Below are 25,002 nucleotides of genomic sequence, written 5' to 3' on the forward strand. Positions count from 1 at the left end.
CAGGCAAGTTTGTATTTATTTTAACTAGGTACAATAGTTATTAAATAGTTATTAACTATTTAATAACTTCCTAGTTAAAATAAATACAAATATACCTGTAAAATAAAACCTAACCTAAGTTACAATTACACCTAACACTACATTATAATTAAATAAATTCCCTAAACTAAATACAATTAAATACAATTAAATAAAATTATCTAAAGTACAAAAAACAAACAAACACTAAATTACAGAAAATAATAAACAAATTACAAGATTTTTAAACTAATTACACCTAATCTAATCCCCCTAAAAAATAAAAAAGCCCCCCCAAAATAAAAAAGCCCTACCCTTTTTGCGGGGCATTGCCCCAAAGTAATCAGCTCTTTTACCTGTAAAAAAAAAAATACAAACCACCCAACATTAAAACCCACCACCCACACAACCAACCATACTCTGAAACCCGCCCAATACCCCCTTAAAAAAAACCTAACACTAACCCCTTGAAGATCACCTTACCATGAGAAGTCTTCACCCAACCGGGCCGAAGTCCTCAACGAATCCGGCAGAAGTGGTCCTCCAGACGGGCAGAAGTGGTCCTCCAGACGGACAGAAGTCTTCAGCCAGACGGCATCTTCTATCTTCATCCATCCGGCGGTGGAGCGGGTCCATCTTCAAGACATCCGATGCGGAGTATCCTCTTCTTTCCACGGCTTCTTGCTGAATGAAGGTTCCTTTAAGTGACGTCATCCAAGATGGTGTCCCTTCAATTCCGATTGGCTGACAGAATTCTATCAGCCAATCGGAATTAAGGTAGAAAAAATCCTATTGGCTGATGCAATCAGCCAATAGGATTTAAGTTCAATCCTATTGGCTGATCCAATCTGCCAATAGGATTTAGCTTGCATTCTATTGACTGATTGGAACAGCCAATAGAATGCGAGCTCAATCCTATTGGCTGATTGGATCAGCCAATAGGATTGAACTTAAATCCTATTTGCTGATTGCATCAGCCAATAGGATTTTTTCTACCTTAATTCTGATTGGCTGATTGAATTCTATCAGCCAATCGGAATTGAAGGGACACCATCTTGGATGACGTCACTTAAAGGTACCTTCATTCAACAAGAAGACGTCGTCAGAAGAGGATGCTCCGCGTCGGATGTCTTGAAGATGGACCCGCTCTACGCCAGATGGATGAAGATAGAAGATGCTGTCTGGATGAAGACTTCTGCCCGTCTAGAGGACCACTTCTGCCTGTCTGGAGGACCACTTCTGCTGGATTCGTTGAGGACTTCAGCCCGGTTGGATGAAGACTTCTCACAGTAAAGTGATCTTCAAGGGGTTAGTGTTAGGTATTTTTAAGGGGGTATTGGGTGGGTTTTTAGAGTAGGGTTGGTTGTGTGGGTGGTGGGTTTTAATGTTGGGTGGGGTTGTAATTTTTTTTTACAGGTAAAAGAGCTGATTACTTTAGGGCAATGCCCCACAAAAGGCCCTTTTAAGGGCTATTTGTAATTTAGTGTAGGGTAGGGCTTTTTTTATTTTGGGGGGCTTTTTTATTTTGTTAGGGGGATTAGATTAGGTTAATTAGTTTAAAAATCTTGTAATCTGTTTATTATTTTCTGTAATTTAGTGTTTGTTTGTTTTTTTGTACTTTTTTTGTACTTTTTTTTGTATTTAGTTTAGGGAATTTATTTAATTATAGTGTAGTGTTAGGTGTAATTGTAACTTAGGTTAGGTTTTATTTTACAGGTATATTTGTATTTATTTTAACTAGGAAGTTATTAAATAATATTAATAACTATTTAATAACTATTGTACCTAGTTAAAATAAATAGAAACTTGCCTGTAAAATAAAAATAAACCCTAAGATATCTACAATGTAACTATTAGTTATATTGTAGCTAGCTTAGAGTTTATTTTATAGGTAAGTATTTAGTTTTAAATAGGAATAATTTATTTAATGATAGGAATATTTATTTAGATTTATTTAAATTATATTTAAGTTAGTGGGTGTTAGGGTTAGACTTAGGTTTAGGGGTTAATAAATTTAATATAGTGGCGGCGGTGTAGGGGCGGCAGATTAGGGGTTAATAAGTATAATGTAGGTGGCAAGGGTGTAGGGGGGGCAGATTAGGGGTTAATAAGTATAATGTAGGTGGAGGGGGTGTAGGGGGCGGCAGATTATGGGTTAATAAGTATAATGTAGGTGGCAGTGGGCTCCGGGAGCGGTGGTTTAGGGGTTAAACACTTTATTTAGTTGCGGCGGGATCCGTAAGCGGCGGTTTAGGGGTTAATACATTTATTAGAGTTGTGGCGGGGTCTGTGAGCGGCGGTATAGGGGGTAAACAGTATAGTATAGTGTGGGTGTTTAGTGACAGGGTACCAATAAAGCTGGGAAAAAGCCAAAGAGCAGCGAGATCGATGACTGTTAGTTAACAACAGTCTGCTGTTTATCGCCTTGTACTTGGTGTGCGGCTTTTTGATAGCTTTTTTGGTAACTGTGGAGAACGTATTCAGGTCCGCGGCAGCGATGTTAGGCAATCTTAGGCGAGCGTATTGGTGCCGCCGAATGCAAGTAAGTTGATGGCTTGATAAATAGATGCCATTGGCTAAATCCTGCTGTTTATAGTCGTGAAACGTATTGCCAAAATTCAACATTTTCACACATAAGACAACTAATGTATTTTTTTCATACAGTTATCAAATCCCACATTACTATTAATGTTTTTCCTCCCAATCCCACCATCTGTCTCCATTTCAGAGCATCACGAATATTTGTCTTACTTACCGTTTGCCATCTGATGCACGTTTTCATTAGTCTTTTTATTCATTATCCCTGGTTCTCCAGAATAAATTCAAAATCTTGACCCTAACATTTGCAGTTCTCAAAAATATTGCACCCTCCAATATCTCTGCCCTTGTCTGTAATTACCGTATTCCACTACACAAGCCTTTTTCTCTCTGCAATATCTACTTCTGATACTCCTATCTAAAGGACTGTTGTTACACCGCACACTTTATAAGGGAGTTCATATCTTACTCCATAAAACTAGCTACAAACTTACGGCTAGATTCAGAGTTTTGTCGGTAAGGACCCGCGTAGCTAACGCTGGCTTTTTTCTGGCCGCACCATAAAAATAACTCTGGTATTGAGAGTCCACATAAAGGCTGCGTTAGGCTCCAAAAAAGGAGCGTAGAGCATATTTAACGCAGCTTCAACTCTCGATACCAGAGTTGCTTACGGACGCGGCCAGCCTCAAAAACGTGCTCGTGCACGATTCCCCCATAGGAAACAATGGGGCTGTTTGAGCTGAAAAAAAACCTAACACCTGCAAAAAAGCCGCGTTCAGCTCCTAACGCAGCCCCATTGTTTGCTATGCGGAAACACTTCCTACGTCTGCACCTAACACTCTAACATGTACCCCGAGTCTAAACACCCCTAACCTTACACTTATTAACCCCTAATCTGCCGCCCCCGCTATCGCTGACCCCTGCATATTATTATTAACCCCTAATCTGCCGCTCCGTAAACCGCCGCTACTTACATTATCCCTATGTACCCCTAATCTGCTGCCCTAACATCGCCGACCCCTATATTATATTTATTAACCCCTAATCTGCCCCCCACAACATCGCCTCCACCTGCCTACACTTATTAACCCCTAATCTGCCGACTGGACCTGAGCGCTACTATAATAAAGTTATTAACCCCTAATCCGCCTCACTAACCCTATAATAAATAGTATTAACCCCTAATCTGCCCTCCCTAACATCGCCGACACCTAACTTCAATGATTAACCCCTAATCTGCCGACTGCAGCTCACCACTATTCTAATAAATGTATTAACCCCTAAAGCTAAGTCTAACCCTAACCCTAACACCCCCCTAACTTAAATATAATTTACATCTAACGAAATTAATTATCTCTTATTAAATAAATTATTCCTATTTAAAGCTAAAAACTTACCTGTAAAATAAATCCTAATATAGCTACACTATAAATTATAATTATATTATAGCTATTTTAGGATTAATATTTATTTTACAGGTAACTTTGTAATTATTTTAACCAGGTACAATAGCTATTAAGAACTATTTAATAGTTACCTAGTTAAAATAATAACAAAATTACCTGTAAAATAAATCCTAACCTAAATTACAATTAAACCTAACACTACACTATCATTAAATTAATTAAATAAAATATCTACAATTACCTACAATTAAACCTAACACTACACTATCAATACATTAATTAAATACAATATCTACAAATAACTACAATGAAATAAACTAACTAAAGTACAAAAAATAAAAAAGAACTAAGTTACAAAAAAGAAAAAAATATTTACAAACATAAGGAAAATCTTACAACAATTTTAAACTAATTACACCTACTCTAAGCCCCCTAATAAAATAACAAAGCCCCCCAAAATAAAAAATGCCCTACCCTATTCTAAATTACTAAAGTTCAAAGCTCTTTTACCTTACCAGCCCTGAACAGGGCCCTTTGCTGGGCATGCCCCAAGAAGTTCAGCTCTTTTGCCTGTAAAAAAAAACATACAATACCCCCCCCAACATTACAACCCACCACCCACATACCCCTAATCTAACCCAAACCCCCCTTAAATAAACCTAACACTAAGCCCCTGAAGATCATCCTACCTTGTCTTCACCATACCAGGTTCACCGATCCGTCCTGGCTCCAAAATCTTCATCCAACCCAAGCGGGGGCTAGACATCCATCTTCCGGCGGCTGAAGAGGTCCAGAAGAGGCTCCAAAGTCTTCATCCTATCCGGGAAGAAGAGTAGATCCGGACCGGCAACCATCATCTTCCAAGCGGCATCTTCTATCTTCATCCGATGAGGACCGGCTCCATTCTGAAGACCTCCACCGCGGACCCATCTTCATCCGGCGACATCCAACTGAAGAATGACGGTTCCTTTAAGGGACGTCATCCAAGATGGCGTCCCTCGAATTCCGATTGGCTGATAGGATTCTATCAGCCAATCGGAATTAAGGTAGGAATATTCTGATTGGCTGATGGAATCATCCAATCAGAATCAAGTTCAATCCGATTGGCTGATCCAATCAGCCAATCAGATTGAGCTCGTATTCTATTGGCTGTTCCGATCAGCCAATAGAATGCAAGCTCAATCTGATTGGCTGATTGGATCAGCCAATCGGATTGATCTTGATTCTGATTGGCTGATTCCATCAGCCAATCAGAATATTCCTACCTTAATTCCGATTGGCTGATAGAATCCTATCAGCCAATTGGAATTCGAGGGACGCCCTCTTGGATGACGTCCCTTAAAGGAACCGTCATTCTTCAGTTGGACGTCGCCGGATGAAGATGGGTCCGCTGTGGAGGTCTTCAGGATGGAGCCGGTCCTCATCGGATGAAGATAGAAGATGCCGCTTGGAAGATGATGGTTGCCGGTCCGGATCTACTCTTCTTCCCGGATAGGATGAAGACTTTGGAGCCTCTTCTGGACCTCTTCAGCCGCCGGAAGATGGATCGCCAGCCCCCGCTTGGGTTGGATGAAGATTTTGGAGCCAGGATGGATCGGTGAACCTGGTATGGTGAAGACAAGGTAGGATGATCTTCAGGGGCTTATGTTAGGTTTATTGGTTTATTTAAGGGGGTTTGGGTTAGATTAGGGGTATGTGGGTGGTGGGTTGTAATGTTGGGGGGGGTATTGTATGTTTTTTTTTACAGGCAAAAGAGCTGAACTTCTTGGGGCATGCCCCGCAAAGAGCCCTGTTCAGGGCTGGTAAGGTAAAAGAGCTTTGAACTTTAGTAATTTAGAATAGGGTAGGGCATTTTTTTTATTTTGGGGGGCTTTGTTATTTTATTAGGGGGCTTAGAGTAGGTGTAATTAGTTTAAAATTGTTGTAATATTTTTCTTATGTTTGTAAATATTTTTTTATTTTTTGTAACTTAGTTCTTTTTTATTTTTTGTACTTTAGTTAGTTTATTTCATTGTAGTTATTTGTAGGTATTGTATTTACTTTATTTATTGATAGTGTAGTGTTAGGTTTAATTGTAGGTAATTGTAGGTATTTTATTTAATTAATTTATTGATAGTGTAGTGTTAGGTTTAATTGTAACTTAGGTTAGGATTTATTTTACAGGTAAATTTGTAATTATTTTAACTATTTTAGCTATTAAATAGTTCTTAACTATTTAATAGCTATTGTACCTGGTTAAAATAAATACAAAGTTACCTGTAAAATAAATATTAATCCTAAAATAGCTATAATATAATTATAATTTATGTTGTAGCTATATTAGGATTTATTTTACAGGTAAGTATTTAGCTTTAAATAGGAATAATTTATTTAATAAGAGTTAATTAATTTCGTTAGATTAAAATTATATTTAATTTAGGGGGGTGTTAGTGTTAGGGTTAGACTTAGCTTTAGGGGTTAATACATTTATTAGAATAGCGGCGAGATTCGGTCGGCAGATTAGGGGTTAATAATTTAAGTTAGGTGTCGGCGATGTTAGGGAGGGCAGATTAGGGGTTAATAAATATAATATAGGGGTCGGCGGTGTAAGGGGCAGCAGATTAGGGGTACATAGCTATAATGTAGCTGGCGGCTCTTTGCGGTCGGCAGATTAGGGGTTAATTATTGTAGGTAGGTGGCGGCAGCGTTGTGGGGGGCAGGTTAGGGGTTAATAAATATAATATAGGGGTCGGCGATGTTAGGGCAGCAGATTAGGGGTACATAGGGATAATGTAGCTGGCGGCGGCGTGCGGACAGCAGATTAGCGGTTAATAAGTGTAGGTAGCTGGCGGCGACGTTGTGGGGGGCAGATTAGGGGTTAATAAACATAATATAGGGGTCGGCAGTGTTAGGGGCAGCAGATTAGGGGTACATAAGGATAACGTAGGTGGCGGTCGGCAGATTAGGGGTTAAAAAAATTTAATCGAGTTGCGCGATGTGGGGGGACCTCGGTTTAGGGGTACATAGGTAGTTTATGGGTGTTAGTGTACTTTAGAGTACAGTAGTTAAGAGCTTTATGAACCGGCGTTAGCCCAGAAAACTCTTAGCTACTGACTTTTTTTCTGCAGCTGGAGTTTTGTCGTTAGATTTCTAACGCTCACTTCAGACACGACTCTAAATACCGGAGTTAGAAAAATCCCATTGAAAAGATAGGATACGAAATTTACGTAAGGGGATCTGCGGTATGGAAAAGTCGCGGCTGAAAAGTGAGCATTAGACCCTTTTTTGAGTGACTCCAAATACCGGAGGTAGCCTAAAACCAGCGTTAGGAGCCTCTAACGCTGGTTTTCACGGCTAACGCCAAACTCCAAATCTAGGCCTTATAGTTTCAAGTGTTCCTTTAAAACACATTTATTTAGAGATGAATAAAAAATATACAGCATTAACATAGTTTATGCTCAGCTTCTTCCTTTTTTTGTCTTAATTGTTCCCCACAATGTAATTGTGTTTGGTAAATATATTGCCAGGTACTCATCTTTCCCATTGTAACAGCACTGTGGAATGTTTTCGTGCTTAATAAATCATGATAATTAAAGGGACATAATACCCAAATGTCGAAGCACTTGAAAGTGATGCAACATACAGTAGCTGTAAAAAGTTAACTAGAAATATCACCTGAACATCTGTATGTAAAAAAGTAACATATTTACCTAAAATTTTCCCCACTGTAAAGAGACTTTCCGTATCCAATCAGAATACTAGTCCCTGGACCTGCAAGGGAGTGTGCATCTGGCTGCAGACAAAAACCAAAGAAAAGGAAGAGGTCCTTTTACACAGACAAAATAAGTTCACAGGCATAAGGTGCACACTTTTAGGGCTAGATTTATTAAGCCCTTACGGCAGCAAGTTCTCTCAAGAACTTGCTCGCCATCATTTATCAAGCAGCGGTCACCAGACCGCTGCTTCCTGAGCCTCTTCGCCACCTCTAATCTGGCGAAATTCAATCTCCTCGGTCTAGTCAGACCGAGGAGATTGACAGCTCCTGCCCGCACATGATTGGCTGTGTGCGAGCAGGGGGCGGGATTGCACGCGAGCGCAAAATTGCGCTCGTGTGCAATGCCGAATACCTGCGGGTATTTTCGCCCCGCCACAGGCGAGCTGAGGCGTACAGGGGCGTGTATACGTGCCCCTGTACGCCTCAGCTTTAATAAATCTAGCCCTTACATACACCGGCTGCCAAAAGTATGCTGTCCACATTTGCAGGGACCTTCCGAATAGAATCGCTCACTCCATTGGCTTCCAAAGATTTCTCTGCATTTTTCGGTAATATAGTTCACAGCCGTTTGAAACTACGGTGGCCGGATTAGGACAAAAACAAGTGCCGTTTACAGCCTTTCTCAAGCCTTTTCTGTTGTTTTCGTCTGCAGCTTAACAACAGTTAAAATCCCAACGCCATCGCTATTCATCTTTTGAAGCATTACTAATCCACTTATGCTTGACGGACTTGCTCTTCAGCTTTGTTTAATGCATGTGGATATGACCAATTACAGACGTTTAACTGTATGATTTTATATTTTGTATGTGTTTTGCCACTCTGTGGCCGATTTATCAAGCTGGTGCAATGATAAATCCCGACAGCGCAACATCGTATCATGTCCGCTCGCACATTAATAAATATACCCCTAAATGGGTCTTATGTATACGTTTTAATATTAATTATTTGTATTAAAATATTTTTAAATACATATTAGCCAGATACTACATATATTTAGCTGCTATTTGCAGCGTTGTTGCACTGACTCACAGCACATTTTTAGTACTGAAATCTCATCTTGATTAACTTTGAAAGTTACCAAAAAAGATTCTGCTCATTTCAAAACCAAAGTAAGTGCTATGGCATTGTTTTGTTTTGTGTTTTTTTTTTTTTTTGTGGGTGTTTTTTTTTGTGTGTGTGTGTGTGTGTTTATCAGTTATTGTGATCCTTTTGAAGTCTGTGACTGTTATAAGTGAAATTAATGAGACAAAGCCCTGTGCAGGTTTAACCTTTTTGCTGTTGAAAAAAATCAGTTTCCCAAATTCTTGTAATGTATTTGTTCATGATAAAGCATGTAATTTTATTCACAGTTGTCCAAATAAGGAGGCAGAATTATATGTAAATGTAATACAGAATGGAGAATCTCTTGAAGCTAAGATTGCATTTAGTTCATTTGCCATTCAAAATCATTCAGAAGTCTTCATTTCCTGTGACGTGCGGTTGTGTGAAGAAAATAAAATATGCAACTTGGTAAGTGAAGTAGAATTACTTTAATGGCTAAGGGCTCTCATTTTCATCCAACATATGTTTAGTGAAAAAGCACTGCATGCAGGTCATCCCAATCAATTATATTATTTTTATTAAAACCTCTCAAATTATGTAAAATAATATACAGGAAAATCTAGGTAAAGGAAAACTCAACCCAAATTTTTTCTTTCGTGATTCAGATAGAGCATGCCATTTTAAGCAACTTTATAATTTACTCCTATTATCAATTGTTCTTCGTTCTCTTGCTAATCTTTATTTAAAAAAGAAAGTCCAGAACCCTGGACAGCACTTGTTTATTGGTGGATGAATTTATCCACCAATCAGCAAGAACAAACCATATTGTTCACCTAAAATGGGCCGGCATCTAAACTTACATTCTTGCTGTTCAAATAAAGATACCAAGAGAATGAAGAACATTTGCTAATAGGAGTAAATTAGAAAGTGGCTTAAAATGGCATGCTCTATCTGAATCACAAAAGAAAAAATTGGATTCAGTGTCCCTTTAAAGTTGAAGAACTTGGCTTTTTAAGAGATTTTGCAAGTTTTCACAGAACTTTTTGAAAAAAAAATGAAAAAAAACGAGAAAATAAATCATGCCAGCTAATTGACTTACTTTAATAATAACAACCAAATCCATTTTAATGCTATTCTTCTAAATGTAATTAAAAATTGAGTTGATTTTTGTCTTTCCGTCTAAATCCGATCACTTTGTTAAAAGCCCGCAGCAGTGATCACCTCTTAAACAGAAAAACTCCCAAAAAGGGCCTTTACGTGTGTAAAGTACGTAAGTACTTATGTGCGTTAACATTCTCGAAATAGAAATGGTGAGGTCTCCCAAAACTGACTGATACTATAGCCCATTCACACCTCTTATGGTTACAGTAAAGGTTTATTAAAGTAACACCTTTGTTAATTTTGCAAGGCAAATACCCATATACATGTGTAACATTAACCTATTATAAACCGAATCCATCCTCACTACTGATCTACCATATGAATAACATATGTATGTTGTCATGATGGACATAGTTTAATAGTCACTTCAGGAACTCAAAATCTACAAATGTGTTTTGCATTTTTATTTTAATATGTGATTCTAAGTCAAACTCCCACTGTCACTAACAGTACTGGCGTCTTCAAAAAATGTCATTACACAATCACGACTTTCAAAGGAACCTATTGTATTCTGTTGTAATCTAGCCCTGCAGAATCTGTTGACACGCTGAAAATAACTGATAATAATGATAATGATAATAATCTGTTCTCATCTGAACCACTGCTAAACCATCTGAATGCACTGAACTCACGGTCAAGAAGGCACATTCCAGTTTACAAGTTTAATAATGTAGAAGCAAGCACTTTAAAATGCACTGCCGTGACTTTAGTTGGAATTAGTGTGCATGGAGGCGCATCCCCTATAAAAACGGATCATAAAGATTTAATCTGGTTTGAAGGTTCCCTAGGCAGATACAATGTTGCAATAGAGCAGGTTCACAATTTCAGTTATGTTAAAATGCAGTATAAGAAGATATTAAAGCCCTATCCATAGAAACCCGTTTCCACCATCTTGTTTTCTGATCAAGCCAAAATGGAAATGGTTCTTTAACAAGCAATACAAATAAATATTGTAAAAAAAAACCCACAATACTTGTCAACGTTTAAAAGTGACCATACAGCAATAGAAACTCAGTGCACAGTCTGCCGATGCTGACAGCATACAATATGCATTCAAATGGTTTTGCAGTGGTGCAGTTGGAAACAGATTACTATAGATTCTTAGGAAAGTCATTCCCAGCCTGATTTAAAACCGTTTTTGAAGATGCCAGTACTGTAAGTGCCAAACTCAACAGTTCGACTGTGACTTAGAATCGAACATTGAAATAAAAATGTAAAAAAATTGTAGATGTTGGAGTCCTGCAGTGACTTTTGCTGCAGATCCCCTTAGCTATACACGCTATCACATAATCAACAAATATTTTTTATATAGGGATTTTTTTTATATTTGGCTCATTATTTTAAGTAATTTTATATTTTATTTTGTTTTAACATCAAAACACAACTTCAGTCATAAAAGAAGCATTTTGATTATCTAATTTCCATGCGTCCTGTTTACATTTGTCCCTTCTGTCATTGTTGAATGAACTTTCAGGTTGTGTCGATATGTTTGTGTCATTATTGTTATGACTATATTGGGTGTTACATGAAGCTTGACATGGATGTTTCTTAAACACGTTTTTGTATAAAATGTGTTGTTAAGCATTCTATGACACCCATTTATAGACTGCTCTGTTTTGTGACATTTTTCTCTTCTTCTTTCTTCTGCCTGAACCTGGAACCATTCTTTTGCCTAACGGATTTGCCTATTCTGCCCATTTGTATTTTGACCTTTAACTTTTCCCTATTGGTTATGTGCCTCTCTTGCTGCCTTCATTTTACTCTGGACTTTTGTTTGGAGGTACTGTTTTGTTCTGAGCATGTATTCGTTATCATAAAAGATCATCTCTTGTAGGTTGAATTTATAAATATAGGTACCCAGTGCATTTGTACTAATCTCGTACCCAGTGACATCACTAATAACATGCACATACTACAAGAATATATCTAATTAAGAAAGCACTGTCTATCCTGCATAGAACTAAGGCCTAGATTTAGAGTTTGGCGGTAGCCGTGAAAACCAGCGTTAGAGGCTCCTAACGCTGGTTTTAGGCTACCGCCGGTATTTGGAGTCAGTCAGGAAAGGGTCAAACGCTCACTTTTCAGCCGCGAATTTTCCATACCGCAGATCCCCTTACGTCAATTGCGTATCCTATCTTTTCAATGGGATCTTTCTAACTCCGGTATTTAGAGTCGTGTCTGAAGTGAGCGTTAGAAATCTAATGACAAAACTCCAGCCGCAGAACAAAGTCAGTAGTTAAGAGCTTTCTGGGGTAACGCCGGTTCATAAAGCTCTTAACTACTGTGCTTTAAAGTACACTTATACCCATAAACTACCTATGTACCCCTAAACCGAGGTCCCCCCACATCGCCGCCACTCGATTCAATTTTTTTAACCCCTAATCTGCCGACAGCCACCTACGTTATACTTATGTACCCCTAATCTGCTGCCCCTAACACCGCCGACCCCTATATTATATTTATTAACCCCTAACCTGCCCCCCACAACGTCGCCGCCAGCTACCTACAATAATTAACCCCTAATCTGCCGACCGCCACCTACGTTATACTTATGTACCCCTAATCTGCTGTCCCTAACACCGCCGACCCCTATATTATATTTATTAACCCCTAATCTGCCCCCCTCAACGTCGCCTCCACCTGCCTACATTTATTAACCCCTAATCTGCCGAGCGGACCGCACCGCTACTATAATAAAGTTATTAACCCCTAATCCGCCTCACTCCCGCCTCAATAACCCTATAATAAATAGTATTAACCCCTAATCTGCCCTCCCTAACATTGCCGACACCTAACTTCAATTATTAACCCCTAATCTGCCGACCGAATCTCGCCGCTACTGTAATAAATGGATTAACCCCTAAAGCTAAGTCTAACCCTAACCCTAACACCCCCCTAAATTAAATATAATTTAAATCTAACAAAATAAATTAACTCTTATTAAATACATTATTCCTATTTAAAGCTAAATACTTACCTGTAAAATAAACCCTAATATAGCTACAATATAAATTATAATTATATCATAGCTATTTTAGGATTTATATTTATTTTACAAGTAACTTTGTATTTATTTTAACCAGGTACAATAGCTATTAAATAGTTAATAACTATTTAATAGCTAAAATAGTTAAAATAATTACAAATTTACCTGTAAAATAAATCCTAACCTAAGTTACTATTAAACCTAACACTACACTATCAATAAATTAATTAAATAAAATACCTACAATTACCTACAATTAAACCTAACACTACACTATCAATAAATGAATTAAATACAATATCTACAAATAAATACAATTAAATAAACTAACTAAAGTACAAAAAATAAAAAAGAACTAAGTTACAAAAAATAAAAAAAATATTTACAAACATTAGAAAAATATTACAACAATTTTAAACTAATTACACCTACTCTAAGCCCCCTAATAAATTAACAAAGCCCCCCAAAATAAAAAAATGCCCTACCCTATTCTAAATTACAAAAGTTCAAAGCTCTTTTACCTTACCAGCCCTGAACAGGGCCCTTTGAGGGGCATGCCCCAAGAAATTCAGCTCTTTTGCCTGTAAAAAAACACATACAATACCCCCCCCCAACATTACAACCCACCACCCACATACCCCTAATCTAACCCAAACCCCCCTTAAATAAACCTAACACTAAGCCCCTGAAGATCTTCCTACCTTATCTTCACCTCACCGGGTATCACCGATCCGTCCTGGCTCCAAAATCTTCATCCAAGCCCAAGCGGGGGCTAGACGTCCATCATCCGACAGCTGAAGAAGTCCAGAAGAGGGTCCAAAGTCTTCATCCTATCCGGGAAGAAGAGTAGGATTCTATCAGCCAATCGGAATTAAGGTAGGAAAATTCTGATTGGCTGATGGAATCAGCCAATCAGAATCAAGTTCAATCCGATTGGCTGATCCGATCAGCCAATCAGATTGAGCTCGCATTCTATTGGCTGATCGGAACAGCCAATAGAATGTGAGCTCAATCTGATTGGCTGATCGGATCAGCCAATCGGATTGAACTTGATTCTGATTGGCTGATTCCATCAGCCAATCAGAATTTTCCTACCTTAATTCCGATAGAATCCTATCAGCCAATCGGAATTCGAGGGACGCCATCTTGGATGACGTCCCTTAAAGGAACCGTCATTCTTCAGTTGGACGTCGTCGGAAGAAGATGGGTCCGCGCTGGAGGTCTTCACGATGGAGCTGGTCCTCATCGGATGAAGATAGAAGATGCCGCTTGGAAGAAGATGGTTGCCAGTCTGGATCTACTCTTCTTCCCGGATAGGATGAAGACTTTGGACCCTCTTCTGGACTTCTTCAGCTGTCGGATGATGGATGTCTAGCCCCCGCTTGGGCTTGGATGAAGATTTTGGAGCCAGGACAGATCGGTGATACCCGGTGAGGTGAAGATAAGGTAGGAAGATCTTCAGAGGCTTAGTGTTAGGTTTATTTAAGGGGGGGTTTGGGTTAGATTAGGGGTATGTGGGTGGTGGGTTGTAATGTTGGGGGGGGTATTGTATGTGTTTTTTTACAGGCAAAAGAGCTGAATTTCTTGGGGCATGCCCCGCAAAGGGCCCTGTTCAGGGCTGGTAAGGAAAAAGAGCTTTGAACTTTTGTAATTTAGAATAGGGTAGGGCATTTTTTTATTTTGGGGGGCTTTGTTATTTTATTAGGGGGCTTAGAGTAGGTGTAATTAGTTTAAAATTGTTGTAATATTTTTCTAATGTTTGTAAATATTTTTTTATTTTTTGTAACTTAGTTCTTTTTTATTTTTTGTACTTTAGTTAGTTTATTTAATTGTATTTATTTGTAGATATTGTATTTATTTCATTTATTGATAGTGTAGTGTTAGGTTTAATTGTAGGTAATTGTAGGTATTTTATTTAATTAATTTATTGATAGTGTAGTGTTAGGTTTAATTGTAACTTAGGTTAGGATTTATTTTACAGGTAATTTTGTAATTATTTTAACTATTTTAGCTATTAAATAGTTCTTAACTATTTAATAGCTATTGTACCTGGTTAAAATAAATACAAAGTTACCTGTAAAATAAATATAAATCCTAAAATAGCTATAATATAAATATAATTTATATTGTAGCTATATTAGGATTTATTTTACAGGTAAGTATTTAGCTTTAAATAGGAATAATTTATTTAATAAGAGTTAATTAATTTCGTTAGATTTAAATTATATTTAATTTAGGGGGGTGTTAGTGTTAGGGTTAGACTTAGCTTTAGAGGTTAATACATTTATTAGAATAGCGGTTAGCTCCAGTCGGCAGATTAGGGGTTAATGTTTGAAGTTAGGTGTCGGCGATGTTAGAGAGGGCAGATTAGGGGTTAATACTATTTATTATAGGGTTAGTGAGGCGGATTAGGGGTTAATAACTTTATTATAATAGCGGTGCGGTCCGCTCGGCAGATTAGGGGTTAATAAGTGTAGGCAGGTGGAGGCGACGTTGTGGGGGGCAGATTAGGGGTTAATAAATATAATATAGGGGTCGGCGGTGTTAGGGGCAGCAGATTAGGGGTACATAGGGATAATGTAAGTAGCAGCGGTTTACTGAGCGGCAGATTAGGGGTTAATAATAATATGCAGGGGTCAGCGATAGCGGGGTGGCAGAATAGGGGTTAATAAGTGTAAGGTTAGGGGTGTTTAGACTCGGGTACATGTTAGAGTGTTAGGTGCAGACGTAGGAAGTGTTTCCCCATAGCAAACAATGGGGCTGCGTTAGGAGCTGAAGGCGGCTTTTTTGCAGGTGTTCGTTTTTTTTTCAGCTCAAACAGCCCCATTGTTTCCTATGGAGGAATCGTGCACGAGCATGTTTTTGAAGCTGGCCGCGTCCGTAAGCAACTCTGGTATCGAGAGTTGCAGTGGCGTTAAATATGCCTGTACGCTCCCTTTTTGGAGCCTAACGCAGCCATTCTGTGAACTCTCAATACCAGAGGTATTTAAAAGGTGCAGCCAGAAAAAAGCCAGCGTTAGCTACGCGGGTCGTTACCAACAAAACTCTAAATCTAGGCCTTAGTTTGGCTACACTCATTTACAGCGTAGGAGATGAAATGCAGTGAGGAGTAGATAAAAGTTTTACAAGTTTGTTAGCCAGATATGTTGCTTGTATGTAAGAGAAGGTGACCATATGCAACTGTCTGCTTTTCCTACTGCTTACTTATAAATTGCAAATTTTCTAACATTTACTTGAGGCAGGAGATGAACATAAGTATAATGTGTTATATTTATATATTTCTCCACAGTGTCAAATGGACCAAATGACTAATTTAAGTACAGCAAAACCCCCAAGTGTAGACATACCTGGTAAGTTTTTGGTAACTTGAGTCTCCTCACCATTGTTCCCTCCTAATTTTTTTGAGCAGTGTGCGCAAACATTTTTACCTGTGCAAATTTCGGCTAATTGACTAAAATGTGTACACACTTTATTCATGAGTGTAGTCAAATTTAAAAAAAGTTTTAATGGTAACAACACATACAAAAACACATACATAGACACCCACACACTGTTTTACACATTCACACAGTATCTGAGTTTGCATAAGCCCTGATGAATATGCCACCATCTTAAAGGGACAGTCTAGTCCAAAACAAACTTTCATGATTCAGATAGGGCATGTTATATTAAACAATTTTCCAATTTACTTTTATCACTAATTTTGCTTTGTTCTCTTGGTATACTTAGTTGAAAGCTTAACCTAGGAGGTTCATATGCTAATTTCTTAGACCTTGAAGGCCACCTCTTAAGAATGCATTTTAACAGGTTTTTCACCACTAGAGGGTGTTAGTTCATGTTTTTTATATAGATAACACTGTGCTCGTGCACGTGAAGTTATCTGGGAGCAGGCACTGATTGGCTAAACTGCAAATCTGTCAAAAAATGAAATAAGTGGGCAGTTTGCAGAGGCTTAGATACAAGATAATCACAGAGGTAAAAAATATATAAATATAACTGTGTTGGTTATGCAAAACTGGGGAATGGGTAATAAAGGGATTATCTATCTTTTAAAACAATAACAATTCTGGTGTAGACTGTCCCTTTAACTCAGAGCATAGGACAAAAGTATTAAACAAAATGCTTCAATTCTCACAAACACACACACAAGAAAAAACAGATTCAGCACCAAAAAAACAACAAATTGTATCCTTATTCAGAAAACCACAAGCACTATTGAAAATAAGCTTCACATTGCAAGACAAAAAATAATAATAATCAGATTTAACTACAAATGGATAATCAGATCGACATTGACTTTTAAGCAGGCTTACCTTTGTTGAAACACTTGCAAGTGATGCAGCATAACTGACAAAAGTTGACTAGAAAATATTACCTGAACATCTCTATGTAAAAAAGGAAGATATTTTACCTCAAAATGTCCTAAGTATTCACACCCCATTGTAAAGGACTTTAAGCAGCAAATCAGTATGTCTGTCCCGGGACCTGCAAGGGAGCATGCATCATACACACTCATGTTATTTACCTATTCAGTTTTAGGAAGTTTACTATGAAATCAGTAAAAGAGTTCATGACCTCAGCACTGCTGATGCTAATTGGCTGCTGTTCATTTCTTTTTTCCTTCCTTCCTTCCTTCCTATTTTTTCTTACTTGTAGCTGGACAGCAGCTGAAGTATAACAGTTCACAGAGCACTTACTCTGGTGAGCTGAGGAAATTTTGAGGTAAAATATCTTCCTTTATTACATAGAGATATTCAGGTGATATTTTCCTGTCAGCTTTTTACAGTTATGCTGCATCACTTTCAAGTGATTTAGCATATGAGTATTATGTCCCTTTAAATTAATTTTAAACATTACATTGTACAATTTATTAGAAGAATTAAAACTGTTTTATGACAATACCAACAACCCTCAAACTAAGAACCTGATTAAGTTAGATGCAATATATGTAATTTCCCGCTTGATTATTTGATTCAGTTTCAGTTGAATGATTTTAATCCTCCGGATCAGAATCTGCTGCTAGAATTGAAGATTACACACACAATTGTGTTTATAAGGAGCAAGGCGGGTGGGCGGTCCATCGCTAGAAGGAAGCGGGAGGTGGGCGGGAGTTGCGCGCAATGGTTAGGAAAAAAAACCCACTGAGAGTGGCAGGGAGGGGGGAGGAGGGAGGGAGGTAGAGGGGGAATCCTAGTTATAATACTGAGGGATGGGATAAGAGGGTGGGAAGTCAATCTTGGAGGGGGAGAGGGGTAGGGTATTCAGAGGGGGCAGCTACAATGCAGAAAAATGGGTATTTAATTTTTTTTAAAATAAATTGGCCTAATTTACAGCAACTGGGTACTGGCAGACAGCTGCCAGTACCTATGATGGCTGCAAACAGAAACAAAGAAACATAGGTATTGATGGCAGCTAAGAGCCATAGGCCCAGCAGTCTGCCCGATATTACCTAAAAGTATAAAATTATCTAGTTTGTAGGATAGCTTTATGCTTGTCCCAAGCATTTTTAAAGTCCCCCACAGTGTTTGTCATTACTACTTCTTGAGGAAGTTTATTCCATAAATCAATCACTCTTTCTGTAAAGAAGAGAAGTGCTTCCTTACAGAAAGAGTGACTTATTTATGGAATAAATTTCCTCAAGAGGTAGTAATAGGTAGAGGGAGGAGGGTTAGAGAGCTATTCAGGGGGATCAGGGAGGTTGGGGGTAAGGGGGGATCCTACACTGAAGAAAAAAACAATATATATATATATATATATATATATAGCCTTTTATTTTAGTACTTAAGATGGGGGTGACCTTTGAGGGTGGGGGAGAGAGTTGTTTGAGAGGAGTCAGGGAGGGATCAGGGGGTTAGATGTGTCAGGTGGGAGGCTGACCTCTACGGCTGACCTTTACACTAAAGCTAAAATTAACCCTACAATCTAACTAATTAACCCCTTCACTGCTGGGCATAATACAAGTGTGGTGCATAGCAGCATTTAGCGGCCTTCTAATTACCAAAAAGCAATGGCAAAGCCATATATGTCTGCTATTTCTGAACAAAGAGAAGCATTTACAACAATTTGTTTCTTGATTGCACAAATTGTTTGTAAATAATTTCAGTGAGAAATCTAAAATTGTGAAAAAGTTAATGATTTTTTTTATTTGATCGCCTTTGGCGGTGAAATGGTGGCATGAAATATACCAAAATGGGCCTAGATCAATACTTTGTGTTGTCTACTAAAACAAATATATATAGTTTTGATAGGTAAATATAAAAAAGGCTCTATTTCTGTTTAATGTAGTGATTAAAAAAATTTGTCTGAAATGCCCAGTCCTTAAGGGGTTAAATGGGGCCTTAATGTGGACTTTTCAGCTTGATTGTTTGATCAAGTTGTTAGATTTTAATACCTTTAAAACAACAACAAAAAATTTGCATAGAAGCTAACAATAATGTTTCTTTTGACTATCTCAATTGTTATGAAGAATGTAGGCCAGAAAAAAAGTTTCTGTCAAATGAATGCCAAATTTATGCAACATTAAACACTAAATAAATGCTAGATAGAATGATGCATTCAAAGAAAAGATTAGTTTGAGAATAATGTGTAGATTTATTTTTTAAAAGTTCCATTAGCTGTTTAACTATTGACAAAATAAGTGTATTGTTTTAGTGTCTATAAAACAATGGGAGCTGCCATGTTGTAACTTAGGTTACCTTCTCTGCTGTGGCCAATTAGGGACAGTTATAAATAGGTCACTAGAGTTTGCAGCCAATGGCTGTGTGGAATTTAACAGTGTTCTGCACTTCCATTTCTAGCAGGAACTTAAAATCTCACCATTTCAGAATGGAATTACAGGAAAGGGGGACAAAATAAATCATGAAAGTATATTGCAGAGGTTTTTTTTTATATATACTATTTTTCATTTTATATTACCATCTCAAAGTGTTTAATGTCCCTTTAAGGAAGATCTAAAAGCCAGTTATAAAAGCAATTGTTGTTCATCTATCTATCTATCTATCTATCTATCTATCTATCTATCTAATCTATCTATCTTTACATTATTACAGTATAAAAAATCTACCCATAAGCAGACACATACAGTACAATAACATATGCAACTAGAAAATGAGACAAAGCATATATTGACACATTTTAAAGTGTAGAGTACTCATTTTGTAGCAACATCACGTGTAGTTTTATCTCCAGTATCAGTGTTAAATGATTTCACACCATTATAAAACACAATATCACAACAGACCTGCTTCACGTGGAAATAAATTTGAAATATAAAAAAATATTTCAGCAGCCACATACCAGCTCTTCTGCATCTTCTAGTAAAACGACAATAAATGAAAAAATAATGAATGTTTAGGTTTGAGGTGTCTTTTTTTTAATTACTTGGTAACATTAGACTTATACAAAAGTGTCTCACCATATCCAATACATAAGGGTGATGGGTATAAATGCCACAACACCATAACCAATCATTTTAAATGAACCAGCAATATTATAGACCAAGTATGAAAACCTTCAGATATATTTGTGACAGATATCCCAAGTAGTGATGTCGCGAACAGTTCTGCCACGAATAGTTTGCAGCGAACATAGCATGTTCGCGTTCGCAGCGGACGGCGAACATATGCGATGTTTGATCTGCCCCCTATTCGTCATCATTGAGTAAACTTTGACCCTGTAGCTCACAGTCACAAGACACATTACAGCCAATCAGCAGCAGACCCTCCCTCCTAGACCCTCCCACCTCCTGGACAGCATCCATTTTAGATTCATTCGGAAGCTGCATTCTTAGTGAGAGGAGGGACAGTGTAGCTGCTGCTGATTTAATAGGGAAATCGATAGCTAGGCTAGTGTATTCAGTGTCCACTACAGTCCTGAAGGACTCATCTGATCTCTGCTGTAAGGACAGCACCCCAAAAAGCCCTTTTTAGGGCTAGAACATCAGTCTGCTTTTTTTTTTTTTTCCTGTGTAATCTAATTGCAGTTGCCTGCCTGCCTGCCAGCGTGTGTGTCAGGCTCACAGCGTATACTGTACCCACTTGCCCAGTGCCACCACTCATATCTGGTGTAACAGTAATGTACATTTAAAATAAAAAAATAAAAAATTTTTAATTTGAAATAATAGCAGTCAGTTTCCTTCACACGTGTGCGTTTCAGGTCCTGCCAGGGCACAGTGTCACACCAGTGCAAGTCATATCTGCTAAAACAGTAGTGTACATTTAAAAAAAAAAAAAAACCTTACACTACCTGAATGATACAACATCATACCTGATGTTTTAAAGCACGTTATTCCAAACAATTTAGGAATGTTAGGTGATTTATGCCCTTTATGGATTAAAACCAGACTTTGCATCAACTATGTAATTTTCCATGGGAGTTTGCCATGGATCCCCCTTCGGCATACCACAGTCCAGGTGTTAGCCCCCTTGAAATAACTTTTCCATCACTTTTGTGGCCAGAAAGAGTCCCTGTGGGTTTTAAAATTCGCCTGCCTATTGAAGTCTATGGCGGTTTGCAAAATTTTGGGTTTGCGACATCACTAATCCCAAGATCACACAATACTATCAAAGAAAGGCTTACCGCTTATGGAAAAGGTTCCGTTAGGAGTATCACCGTAATCTCTGTATAGATCTTACCAGGTAAGGAACTTTCTCTTCACCTGAGCTCCGTCCGTTGACCGGTAACCACTTCCAAGTTTGTGCGGTGTGTATCAGCAAATGTACTCAAAGGGGCATATGTATCAAGCTCCGAATGGAGCTTGATGCCCTGTGTTTTTCTGGCGAGCCTGTAGGCTCGCCAGAAACAGCAGTTATGAAGCAGCGGTCACAAAGACCGCTGCTCCATAACCTGTCCGCCTGCTCTGAGCAGGCGGACAGACATCACCGGAAATCAACCCGATCGACTACGATTGGGTTGATTGACACCCCCCTGCTGGCAGCCCATTGGACGCGAGTCTGCAGGGGGCAGCGTTGCTGGTGCAATGCTGAATACGGCGAGCGTATTGCTTGCCGTATTTAGCGAGGTCTGTCGGACCTGATCCGCACTGTCGGATCAGGTCCGACAGACCTTGATAACTAGAGGCCATAGCGTGCAGCCTCATTTTGGTGGCAACCATGTATAGCCGGCTTAGGCTGTTACACTAAGACCGCTGGGGTTCTCCACTATGCCCCTAAGAAATAAGCATCCATGTAAAACAACAATGTAGCTCTGAAGCACCCTTGAGGCATGAAATGCGTCAGCTGCAGAACCTGGCTGCTGTGTCCTTATGGTTTTTAAACTTATATATTCAATAAATTGAACTTTTAATACTGTGAATCTCTCCTGGCGTATTTATACACGGAGACTGCTGCATTGTTGCACAACCAATCTTTTTACCTCAAACAGCCCACAATATTTGATTATGTAACCATTCTCATGTTATTAGTGGCACTTTAGTTTAACTTTGAAACAAAATAAACCAAATGTTGTATAAATATTAGGATTGCAAAACTTTTTAGGCAAACTTAATTGTATAAATAGCCAAAAATGTGGTGTAATTTGGATAAAAATATGTTTTATCGCAATTTGAAGGTAAAGCATTTAAGAAACATTTGGCTAGATTACGAGTTGTGCGTTAGGGTTAAAAAGCAGCATTGTCCGGTCTCAATACTGCTTTTTAACGCCCGCTGGTATTACGAGTCTTGAAGCTACAGGTGTACCGCTCACTTTTTTGGCCAGACTCGGAAATACCGCAAATCCACTTACGTCAGTTGCGTATCCTATATTTTCAATGGGACTTGCATAGCGCCGGTATTACGAGTCTGACCAAAAGTAAGCGGTACACCCTCTCCTGTCAAGCCTGGTACCGCATTTTAAAGTCAGTAGTTAAGAGTTTTGCACTACAACGCCGTAGCATAAAACTCTTAACTAAAGTTCTAAAAAGGACTCTAACACCCATAAACTACATATTAACCCCTAAACCGAGGCCCCCCACATCGCAAACACTAAAATACATTTTTTAACCCCTAATCTGCCAAACCAGACACCACCACTATAATAAATATATTAACCCCTAAACCGCCGCACTCCCGCATCGCAAACTCTATTTAAATATTATTAACCCCTAATCTGCTGGCCCTAACATCGCCGACACCTACCTACATTTATTAACCCCTAATCTGCCGCCCCAACTTCGCCCCCACTATAATAAAGTTATTAACCCCTAAACCTAAGCCTAACCCTAACCCCCTTAACTTAAATATAATTACAATAAATCTAAATAAAATTACTACAATTCACTAAATTATTCCTATCTAAAACTAAATAAGTTACATTGTAGCTAGCTTAGGGTTTATTTGTATTTTACAGGCAACTTTGTATTTATTTTACCTAGGTGCAATAAATAGTTATTAACTATTTAATAACTACCTAGTTAAAATAAAGACAAATTTACCTGTAAAATAAAACCTAACCTGTTACAATTACATTTAACACTATACTATAATTAAATTAATTACCTAAACTAAATACAATTAATTACAATTTAAAAAAAATATCTAAAGTACGGAAACCCCCCACTAAATTACAGAAAATAATAAACAAATTACACCTTATCTAATCCCCCTAACAAAATAAAAAAGTAGCCCCAAAATAAAAAAGCCCTACCCTATACTAAATTACAAATAGCCCTTAAAAGGGGCATTGCCCCAAAGTAATCAGCTCTTTTACCTGTAAAAAAAATTACAATTCCCCCCCAACATTAAAACACACCACCCACACAACCAACCCTACTCTAAAACCCACCCAATCCCCCCTTAAAAAAACCTAACACTAACCCCTTGAAGATCACCCTACCTTGAGAAGTCTTCACCCAACCGGGCCGAAGTCCTCAACGAAGCCGGCAGAAGTGGTCCTCCAGACGGGCAGAGGTGGCCAGAGTCTTCTTCAACAATGACGGGTCCTTTAAGTGACGTCATCCAAGATGGCGTCACTTCAATTCCAATTGGCTGATAGAATTCTATCAGCCAATCGGAATAAAGGTAGGAAAAATCCTATTGGCTGATGAAATCAGCCAAAAGGATTGAGCTCACATTCTATTGGCTGATTGGAACAGCCAATAGAATGCGAGCTCAATCCTATTGGCTGATTGAACTTTTCCTACCTTAATCTCGATTGGCTGATAGAATTCTATCAGCCAATCGGAATTGAAGGGACGCCATCTTGGATGACGCCACTTAAAGGAACTATCATTGTTGAAGAAGACTCCGGAGGAAGAGGATGCTCCGCGTCGGATGTCTTGAAGATGGAGCCGCTCCGCGCCCGATGGATGAAGATAGAAGATGCTGTCTGGATTAAGACTTCTGCCCGTCTGGAGGACCACTTCTGCCCGGTTGGATGAAGACTTCTCACCTTCTGGAGGACCACTTCTGCCCGGTTGGGTGAAGACGTCTCCCGGTAGGGTGATCTTCAGGGGGTTAGTTTTAGGTTTTTTAAGGGGCGATTGGGTGGGTTTTAGAGTAGGGTTGGTTGTGTGGGTGGTGGGTTTTAATGTTGGGGGGGTATTTGTACTTTTTTTTACATGTAAAAGAGATGATTACTTTGGGGCAATGCCCCGCAAAAGGCCCTTTTAAGGGCTATTTGTAATTTAGTGTAGGGTAGGGCTTATTTTATTTTGGGGGGCTTTTTTATTTTGTTAGGAGGATTACAGTAGGTGTAATTAGTTTAAAAATCTTGTAATTATTTTATTATTTTCTGTAATTTAGTGGGGGGGGTTGTACTTTAGATATTTTTTTTAATTGTAATTAATTGTATTTAATTTAGTTAATTAATTTAATTATAGGGTAGTGTTAGGTGTAATTGTAACTTAGGTTAGGTTTTATTTTACAGGTAAATTTGTCTTTAGTTTAACTAGGTAGTTATTAAATAGTTAATAACTACTTAATAACTATTGTACCTAGTAAAAATAAAAAAGTTGCCTGTAAAATAAAAATAAACCCTAAAATAGCTACAATAACTATTAGCTATATTGTAGCTAGCTTAGGGTTTATTTTATAGGTAAGTATTTAGTTTTAAATAGGAATAATTTAGTGAATTGTAGTAATTTTATTTAGATTTATTGTAAT

General features: G+C 38.2%; 1 protein-coding gene across 1 annotated transcript in view; it reads left to right on the forward strand.

Moving 5' to 3' along the window:
• LOC128653573 (uncharacterized) overlaps positions 1-25,002 on the forward strand; it is a 261,458-nt gene that overhangs the window by 78,971 nt on the left and 157,485 nt on the right. Inside the window, exons 8-9 of the mRNA XM_053706954.1 lie at positions 9,066-9,225; positions 16,194-16,254. Coding sequence (XP_053562929.1) covers positions 9,066-9,225; positions 16,194-16,254 — 221 coding nt within the window. The remainder of the gene's footprint in view (positions 1-9,065; positions 9,226-16,193; positions 16,255-25,002) is intronic.

The sequence above is a fragment of the Bombina bombina genome, chromosome 3 (genome assembly GCF_027579735.1).
Source record: "Bombina bombina isolate aBomBom1 chromosome 3, aBomBom1.pri, whole genome shotgun sequence".
NCBI classification, from domain to species: Eukaryota; Metazoa; Chordata; class Amphibia; order Anura; family Bombinatoridae; genus Bombina; species Bombina bombina.